We start from the raw sequence: 10,493 nt of genomic DNA on the forward strand, positions 1-10,493 counted from the left end.
AGGTTACCGTGTCCAAATTTTGGTCTGCAATACACTGTTTTGTAAGCCATTACTCAATAATTACTGGGTTTAAATCTGTACTTGTAACAAGTATCCATCATCATCCGTTACTGTCATTCCCATTACATAAAGAAAATTGATTTCATAATGGAGGTCCACCGTGGTGTTATTTTTTAGTTCTGCTCCAGAAGACTTAAGTTCAATTATTCAACAGAATGAGTTAATAAAACTAAAAATAATACTAGCACATTGAATCAGAAAAACCATAAGTTAACATTACAGATCTTGTATCAACACAAAACTTAAATAGTATCCATAAATGAATTTAGAGGTTATTAAAGAGGTCAAACTCCACGCGACATTTAACATCAAACGTCTAAATAGGTCAAACAAATACATATATCTGGCATTATCCTGATGAGCCTGTTCTATTTACCAGATCAAGTTTTCATTAATCTAATTAATTTTCCTTTTTTTAAATAATGTTCTGTCTACCTGCAACCACTAGGTACAAAGATAATGTCTTTTTCAACTCCAAAGAGTTCAAATTTTTCTGCTCATGTCATTTGTTTAGCCGCATTCATAAAGTATTTAAGATATATATATAAAAGCTAGGTGTGTTACATGTTAAAATTCCAACCTATCTGATCTAGCTCTACTTATAGAGTGACTGAGCCAATTACATGCTTGTATCGCATTGGTCCATCAGCCCATCAAAGAACTTCGGATTTGTTACCTACAGGAACCAAGGCTTTTTGTTTCGCTCTTATCCTGTAGGTGGTATTCATCTTAACACAACAAGAAATTAAAAATAATCAAAAGGCGAAATAGGCCTGTATTGTTCACCAATTACCTTGATATTTATCTAACTTCTGTATTAGTAGATTTTTTTATCACTAGTCTTATTGAGAAACACAACACCCTACTGCTAGGCATCCTGACCATAATCTACAGATGTAGATATGACGAATTCAGTTTCTGTTGTGAAATTTTCATTTCTAGATAGAAAGATACCTGCTTCACAAATTCACATGTATAGTATTAATTTGCCAGTGTTGAGTCTGTTGTCAGTATAACATGAACAGTTGTTTGCTCTCAGCATATACATATAAGTTTTTATAATAGTCATCATGATCTTGGGTGGAAATATTCTTTTTCCATACAAGATATGACATTTTGTACCATATTAAAGTCACTTTTCTAAATCCATTAGAGGCTAAACTTGTTTTCGCTAGAGGAAACCGAGAGGCTTTGTTTATGCTAGAGAATCTGGGTTGATATAGTGTTTGGGGGTTAACACATACACACAGATGTAGTGTAGCAGGTAATAATTGTAAATAGATACCAAATTGACTCTCTGCATCACGCTACAGGTAATTGTCCATTTCACTAGATCAGTAGAGTAGTAGATTCATGTTCTAAAGCTAGGGGTCACAGGTTCGATACCAAGTGGAGGCACACCGTCCCTCTCCTGTTACAACAGATAACGTTGTTCCCTTCATTCTCCAGTGTAAATTGAGATACTTCTGGAGAGCAAATACAATATTCTGGCAATTTTAGATACTTGACTTATGTTAACTTATAGTTACAATACTGATTTTCCACTACAACATATGTTTATAAATAAATCTGTAATTAAGCAAAAGATGGATTTTATAATTAAACAGCATTTCTTAAGGTCCATGTGTGCATGTTAAAAAATAATAAAGATCTTCTTTAAAATTAATTCCCGGATCTACTCATAAATAGTTTATAATTAAGATGCAAAAATCCATTCGGTAAATTTTCAAACAGATTATAATTAAAATACAAAAATATATCTTGGGAGGTTATCAACTTCCAATGGGCGACTATGACAACACATAGCAACAATGTGCGTACCATTACTATCAGATGACATAACCATTTCAACAGAATAATTGGACGTCACTCTTTCAAAATGTGTAATGCTGAAAAATGTTGTAGTTATCGACAAAATAATCCCTTACCATGGGTTCGTGTCCAAAGTCAAGGTTGATGGATGTCATGGAATTTTTTTTCTTTGAAAGAAAGTGCGAATTTCCGGTTTGTGTTACAATTCCGTTTAACATGTATCTACAAATCAGACAGCGGAACATCACCTAACAGGGCCGTATTGCTATGGCAGTTCTGCACACGAACTTGTCACAAAATCTCCGTGAACTTTGACCCTCGTCGTGTATCTGATGAAGATTGGTTCTTGTCATGCAAGCAGCCCTGTCAGGTAAATTTGAAAGGATGATGGAAACAATGGACACGAAACTAATACAGAGCGGCGCCTTATAAATATTGTTTAAAAAGGATGTCCTGGCTGTTGTGATTCGAATTAAATGAAATATCTTCTGCAAGTAATTCCCCTTAAGTTGAGGAAATTACATAAATACAGTCTATATTTTATGACACTGACCATGTATTCTCTATATAATGTACGGTAGATCAGTTGTTGTCTCAGTTTCTGCTGTGACACATGTACAAAGCATTCTATATTGTACAGTAGATCTTGGAATATGGACACACGGCTAACTACTACAGTATTTCTGATCAAATGTCTGTAATTTCTTTTTTACCATCATTATTATTTTTTACTTAAACGTGCAAATGCATTAAATATTTGTTTGATATGAATCATATACATTCCTTGCTGAACGAATCGTGGACGTTATCAATCAGCCAGTCCATATTTTCCTATCTGACACGTCAGTGTCGCTCCAGAATTTACTTGTTTTCACTTTTGACCTTGTAGTTTTTGTGAATGAAGATAAAGACTTTTGGCTAAGTGCGTCTTGCTTACATTTAATTCCTGGTATCAAACTACGTTACAGTCGTCAAGAACAGTCCTTTTAATCTTTTTGTAAAGATAATTGAGCCAGACAGAGAAAAAGAGCAATGATGTGAGAATGGAGTATTAGTTGTCTCCGGAAGTAGCTGGAGGCTGCCTCATTGAACAACATGCGGGAAGTCCATTGCATGCTCCCTAAAGCATTCAGAAAAAATGTCTTGCTACAGGAATACACGACTGAACTATCATGGCCCCATTTATGGTTTTTAAACTTAAAGCACAGATATACACATCATAATCATTCTTTTAACATCAAGATGGCAATTTTATTTAGAGGAGAACTTGTTAAACTCGTCGTTTTTTGTTTTTGTTTGTTTGTTTGTTTGTTTGTTTGTTTGTTTTATTTTTATTTATTGTTTTTTTTTTTTTTTTTTGAAAATGTAAAACAAAACCAAAAAAAAACGGGATATCTCATGCAATCTTAAATAACACAAAAACTACAATATATGATCTGTCGTCTTCCGGAATTAAGATCGATAATTTTGATATAAAGTTTGTCCATATTCATAATATGCCATTTACTTGACTATTTATAGAACCTATTGTGCCACTTCCTGCACAGATTCTAACACAATCTGGTCGTATATTTTGTGTTACTGTCATGCTGTTTTAAAATATGACAAATATATGGACAAATAAATGATTTAGTTTACCAATTATATTACTGTCGGCTAGGAACAGGAGCAAGACTATACATCACCATTTACGTATTATAAAGAGGTGCTTTTTCACGTTTTACATACACACTATAATCAATATACACATCGTTAAATGGAAAAAGTTCGGCAAATGGTGAAAAATACGAATATTAAATGTCAAGCCGACACTTAGTGATGTAGAAAGTATTCTAGCCATGGTGATTACTTATATCATAATGACGCCACATACGTGTTAATTATGGATTTTCAATAAGATTGTCCATATTTATTTTGTCTGTTTCAATCCCTATATCAAATAATGAATTCGGCTGTTCTTTTGCACGTGAAAGCAAGTCACGCGATGCCTCGTTTTCACTTCACTAACTATTTGGACCGATTCTGTGGCTGGTGTCATTAATTTGTACCAACAATAAGACGTCGAAATGCGTTTTCTTTCAGGACTTGTCCCTACCTGTTCACAAAATACTAATTTAAAAAATCATTAAATTAGAGCAAAGTGACAAATTTAAACAGGACCCGCTTGAAAAGGTAAAAGAAAAAAAAGGGGAGGGGGGCATTTATTGCGAATATTTTAAAAAAAGTGTTATTTGCACATTCTTATCGCCAACAATTTATAGTATTTTATATCAGGTGGGCGTAACGCTGACGTCAAAATTTCTGCCTTGTCAACATCTTATCTCGCCACAAAGCTGTTGTCAGAAATTACGTCATCTGCACTAGTGTTTTGTTTTAGAAAATGCACGTTAATAGTAAAATTGAGAAGAGCATGTAATACCCGCTGCTAACGAGTTTACTGTTTCTATTTTTACAGGTATATGCGATGTATGAATGCAAAGAACACAACTAAGTGACATATTGATGACGTAATAGACATATTGATGACGTAATAGATAATATAGCCTGTCTAGAGTCTAGTTCCCCCTTATCGAGTGTACACTTCTTTAAGGAAAGGCAGTCGTATCTTTGATCTGTCGGTGTGATCAAAGAAAAACGATTATCCGATCTAGACGCTCACCACGCCCATCACCACGCCCATTGGTCAAACTGCCAATTTTCGTGTGGAAAAGGTTCCGTCTAGACAAGGATTTTTAACAGACTATTACAGTAAGACGACACTTCTAAACATATATGTAAATAGTTTTCTCTGTTTTTCTTTCGATTGATAATTCCGTTTCGATGTGGCATTTATTGCGGGTATGAATGCCAAATGATTACGTTATATTGCAACATTTGGCTGTAAAATTGTCTTTCATAACGACTGTAAATGCTGTAGTGTTTATCGATTATCAATTTGATGACTATTGCTACTTTTAATACATTTCTGTATATCTTAATTTGATATTAATCCGATAGCATAATCCAGTTCAGTGTAACTGCTCTTCATATAGATATAAAAACTATTCGCTTCCATCTAGAAAGTCGTGTCCAATATTGAGTATTACACGTATGTAAATGTGAAAATGAATTACAACCAGACTTTCTCCAAGGCTCGTTGTTACCAACTAATGTCGGCAGTTTTTTTCACAACCATAGTAACATCAGAATTCCTGCAGTGCTGTCGTTTACACATTTAAATGAACTCAAATGCAATTAGTGACATGAGCCATGCAGTTTCTATGAAATAATGGACATGTGGAATTTTTTAAACAAGCAAATGGAAAAGGTTAAACTTGCATCATGTCTTTTAATTTAATGTTAATAGTCAACGTTTTTATAGGTGGAACGTGATCAATTTTGTCACAAAATTTTGTGTAATTTGATTATCGAATCATAAAGCTTTTACTGCAAAAAAATGAACTCTAAGACCAGGTACAAGTACAGACTTGGCCTTCGCGCAGACGCATGGTGATTACTTCCTGTCGATGGAAGGGGCCACTTTCTGATTTAAACAAGCGATTTTTAGTAGTCATATTTGCCTAACTAAACCTTTATAAAACCGAAGTGATTGGGATGAGAGTGAAATGAGGTACTGTAACTTCTGATACGGAAACGTCTGTTTAATTGGTGGTGTAGCCAAGAAAAACATGGAAACATTGCCATCAAAACAACAACAGGTTAAAAAACTGTGTTATCGGCAGAAGGGATGTCAACTTTTTTTTAATCATTACTTATTTTCCTAGATAAATAAAGTTATTTAGGATGTTTTATATACTTGTAACTTCAAAAAATGATTTTTTTTTCCCGGATTGGCATCCATTCCTCATTATCTTTAACTCCTGTCACAGCATGTGTAATTATTCGCTCCACATGCCGTGCCGCGTACAAAGGGAGGTAAGTCAAATTAAAAATCATGTGTAGATTGTTCTACCACAGTTATCTAACCTGAAACCAAGGAAACAGAAAAAGAACTTGTTAAGCGTGACCACCATAAACGGAGAGTATTAGGTGAAATATGTAACATTTGGAATGTATCAAAATCATTGTTGAATAGTTTTCTTTCTTACAGAAATCATATTTAGATATATCAAACGATTTACTGACCGTTTTCTGATAAAATCGATCATACTATATTATATATATTTACCGGGAAGGCAGAAGGCCCCTCTGTCGGTTGGTTGGTATGTTATTTGCCGTAGGTTCCATGTACACGATATTTATATAGACTTGCTAAACCGAAGAAAATGTTAAATTTATAAAACACCTGGGCGATGTGAATACAACGGAAAAACAATGGTGATGATATAAAACAAACAAACAAACAAACAAACAAACAAAAACAAAATAATCAAAACAAGTATAAGAAAAACATTTTATTTATAGAAAAAAAAAGACGGAAATCTACAACGGATTTCCCAGACTGGATTTCTGGTGAATTACGTATGCACAACCTTGTGTCAACATCAAATCAAATGGTATAACTTAACATCAATCTGTCTTCGTGTGTCTGTCCTTCGTGTCTGTCCTTCCATCTCTGACAGATATCATCAATCTTTTCATATGTTTATATCAAACGTCCTGGATTTTCGAACACTGCCCTTGTTACCATCCTGTAAACAGAACGATACGGTTTTTGACTCGCTCTACAGTGAACAATAGCAGATAATTGATATAAAATATTGTTTCAATTTCAAGTTGGAAAAGGGTCGTCTACATCTATTGACAAAATTAATATGGATAAATTATTTACATGAAATTATATGCGGATCTGGGTGAAATTGATATGTTTTGTTGGAAATATTCAGAAGCCTTAATTAGTCCTCACCCGAGTCGCCCCAACAAATCGCATGCGTTCAAATATGTATATCTCGTAATAAAAAACAATCAGCGCTGTTTATCTATAATGCAATTGTGAAAGTCGAATAGTTTTTACTAGGTATAAATTCATTCTGTTACAAAAGTGATAAGTCTACTTGCGAGGTCCAAGTCACGTACTCATAGACTGATTTCAATGGCACTAAAAGAATTTCTTAAATACTTAAATTTCACTTTTTTGGGACCCATTGTTTTTTGTAATAAAGTTGAAAAGGACTCATGAAATAAATTGAAGATCGATCACTCTGAAAGTGTGAAAGTGATGAGTAAACTGAGGGAAATCGATGTACGGGAGGATGGGGGGCGGCGGCATTTATCTTTTATTTCCAGTACAAGTGTTTTTGGACACCGTAGTACAATAGATAAAATATGGTGATCCCCCGAAGATATCTATACATACCTCATTCCCATGCGTCTCTGTGACCCTTCCCCTCCTGATATCATGGTCTGGAAAGTCCTCACTCCAAGCACCCTGTTATGTAACAATAACGTTTATATAGTATAAACCTGAACATTCAGTCATTTATAAGCAAAAAGAATGGTCTGAAAAGTGCCTTGGAAAATTCCAAAGAATGACAAACATGCATCGTAGCTAAGTCTCAAATTTTTTTCTCTGTCAATTGTTTTCAATAAGAAATTGGAAAAAACTAATTCTATTGTTATTTAATATGTCAATAAAATATGTTTAAATTAAATATCTCCTGATACGGATAACTTTTCAAAAACGTTTCAACTCAATAATGCAAACTATACATTCAACAGAGACATTAACTGACAGATTCAAAATTGCCATACCAAAGTCCAACAGCTGATCTGTGAAATCGCTAGTTGTAAAAGTGCACGTGTACTTACTTTTGACACGTGTTGGGGACGGTGTCTACGACGACACGGGGTCCCAAATATCGAACGGTGTATGGTGGACACATCTGACTGGACGAACCTGGGCGGATCGTGTTAAACAAGTTTTGTGGTCTTCTATACGTGACGGTCGGGATGTGGAACCCCCTGGTAAGCACAATATATACTGTTAATAATTTCACTTTGATAGATTACCTCATTTACTATATTTGAGAGTTATGACCCTCCATTTTAAAAAAATATGGAAGAAACCACAGATTTTGATCTTAGAAGTTTGTGAAGAAACATGTAAACGCAACGCTCTTCAAGAATTTGTAAGTTTGAATATTCTAATAGACATTTAAAAACTTATCATAAATTCAATCAAGTTTTATTAGTTATTTATATGTTCTTTTCGTCTTGTTCAATAAAATGAAAAAAAAATCTTGATGTTCAGAAAGGAGAGAAGGTACATATGTATGTGACTTTACCTCGTAGGTGTAAACAATCCACTTCCGGTATTGGGCACGCCCGCAACCAAGCCACTCAAACCAGTAATATCAAGTGTCCCAACGACCCTGTACGATAGAAAAAAAGTTACTTCCATAAAACAAAGCGGTTTTTTCAGGAATGTTAAATATTTCCAATTTCAAATAATTGTTGTTGTTTTCTGTTTCTAAGACGTCATAAATATAAACTTTGACATCTTCATTCTTTGCGCGTTTGCGGGAAGGTCCGAATTTATCAATTTGTTGTGCAATACTACATATGTTGACGTGACAATCAAATCTTCAAAATGGAGTTGTCTCGTGCTTTTATGATAAGTCTCGGTTTAATTTTTTCCATCAAATTTATGCACGTTCAATAAAATCATTGAATATAAAGTTTACTTGGTTAAATATGCTAATATCATCAGTTAATTCTGGTTACTCACATGTCACATCCATCATTTAGTGATACAATGAGATTCTCGCCTTCATAACGTGAGTTGAACTCGGGACACGTCCGCTCGGGTTCCCACCGCTGACATTGAATAGCAGCAATGGCAAGGGAGACAACTGTAACAGGCGATTTTTTTTATTCAGTGTGAATGTTAAAAGAAATGTCAGCAGGATGTTGCGAGATAAAATCTAATTAAGATTGTCACATAAATATGATACATGGGCGCATTTTCTCTAGATAAATGAACAAATGTGACAAGTTTTCCTGGAGTAATCTTACTGTATGTTGTTCAATAAACAATGAGACATTTAGGAAACCAATATGAACTGTCAACAAAAACACAAAACATAAGTTAACACCTTGCTTGCAAATCAATTCATTTTTAAACAAAGGCGGGTCCAGTTTTAATGTAAACGTATCTCTTGTATTTCAAATTTCCATCGATCGCACTCTGTTCATATGATCTCAAATTTCCTCAATGAAATAAAACACAATTTCGATTTCGTCATATTCATAGTGGTCTGTAACGGGTTCTCCTATCACCTATTGATTTGTCTCTATGATACTGTAATATAGCGCGTGTGTATCTAACTTGGCCTTGTTTGTTGGAACTTTATAATACAATTTGTTTGTTTACTTTAACCTTAAAAGGTGTCACAACAGAAATTTAAGTTATCCAATTATTGTGCTGTATAACAAGATATCTCTATATATTTACGATGATGCAGAGTACACACGCCTTCGTAAACCCTATCTCTATAACCAGTTAAACATACTTGATATTAAAATAAATGACAAATAGAATACCTGTTTATTTGTGTACACATATAACCTTTCAGTATTTATCAACTTCTCCCTTGTTTTGGACATGAAGAATGTCATTTTGTTTACTTACGCTGCAATGTGTGACACGAAGATATTTAAAACATGAAAGTTGCGTCACATTGACTGATGAAACGATAAATGGTTACAACAGTTAATTACTCTATTGGTATACCAATTTAGAGGCAATCTGATTCAGAAACTGATATCATAAGAGTTTACAAAAACAAACTATTCATTATCATATTTTCCTTTCTCTGCTGACAAATAATAAGTTGCACTTCTACGACTCGGCGATGGCGTTAAGTTTTGAAAGTTATGAGGCTACGGAGCAACATTAAAAATTAGTCGACAGAAATGCCCTCCAAAACGAGGGGGTGCTTAAATCCAAATTTAATAATACACAATATCAGTTTAGATTCTCGTGAAAATTAATTCATATACTTACAAATACAGGTAGAGATAATTGAGTTCATGGTGTTAACGGTCCGGTCTGTGTTTCGGATTACCTCGAAGTGTTCGTTGTGGATAACTAGAATTGTGTTATGATTTATTCGAAGGCCACATGCGGTATTTATAGACCGCCCAACAATCACTGACCCGACCCAAAATAGCGTATAACGTCAACAAGATGACGCTGATGACGTTTAGTGAAGGCAGGCCAATCACAGAGCACATGGCATGTCAGCTGGACGATCAAAACAACGAGGCACCCTAGGGAAACTGCTGTGATTGTAATTAATGTCAGTTTCCAGAGGCAAAAATTATGTAATTTCATCACCATCTTATTTAGAAAATAGAAATAAAAGTGAAAATTGGCATGTTTTTATTTTCTAATCAAGGACGAAATATGACACTGATAACCGAACATGTTTGTTAATGCTTATTTTTGGCGTGGACTGACCACTCAACAATGATGGATAGCACGTTGTCAGAAACCGTTCGTTGTCCCTAATCATCTGCCTGTCCAGTCAATCACGTCACGGGGGTCAGTTAAGGAGCAACAGCTTGTAAGCTCATTCATCTTATTAATTAACGGAATAACTCTTAGGCTGGTATAATGAAAATAGTGGTGTATTTCAAGCATTATGTGTTAAATATTTTTATATGTGTTCTTCCTAGTA

At 34.5% G+C, this 10,493-nt stretch overlaps 1 protein-coding gene across 1 annotated transcript; it reads right to left on the bottom strand.

Moving 5' to 3' along the window:
• Positions 1-6,394: 6,394 nt before the first annotated feature.
• LOC132561001 (uncharacterized) lies at positions 6,395-9,845 on the bottom strand. Its single transcript, XM_060225718.1, has 6 exons — positions 9,818-9,845; positions 8,540-8,663; positions 8,097-8,183; positions 7,621-7,773; positions 7,169-7,240; positions 6,395-6,503 (listed from the first exon to the last, which is right to left on the bottom strand). Exons 1-6 carry the CDS (start codon positions 9,843-9,845, stop codon positions 6,458-6,460), a joined length of 510 nt encoding a protein of 169 aa, XP_060081701.1. The 3' UTR covers positions 6,395-6,457.
• Positions 9,846-10,493: the final 648 nt, after the last annotated feature.

This window comes from Ylistrum balloti, unplaced genomic scaffold, assembly GCF_031769215.1.
Source record: "Ylistrum balloti isolate Yb309-2 unplaced genomic scaffold, AGI_CSIRO_Ybal_v1 Utg371134, whole genome shotgun sequence".
Classification (NCBI taxonomy): domain Eukaryota; kingdom Metazoa; phylum Mollusca; class Bivalvia; order Pectinida; family Pectinidae; genus Ylistrum; species Ylistrum balloti.

Excerpts from the sequence above, each read along its gene's own strand:
- LOC132561001 (XM_060225718.1), bottom strand. The coding sequence starts at position 9,845 with ATGAACTCAATTATCTCTACCTGTATTT. Across the intron at positions 8,184-8,539 it reads CTAAATGATGGATGTGACAT|GGTCGTTGGGACACTTGATA; the intron begins GTGAGTAACCAG and ends TCTATCGTACAG. Across the intron at positions 7,241-7,620 it reads GTCCCCAACACGTGTCAAAA|GGTGCTTGGAGTGAGGACTT; the intron begins GTAAGTACACGT and ends GTTACATAACAG.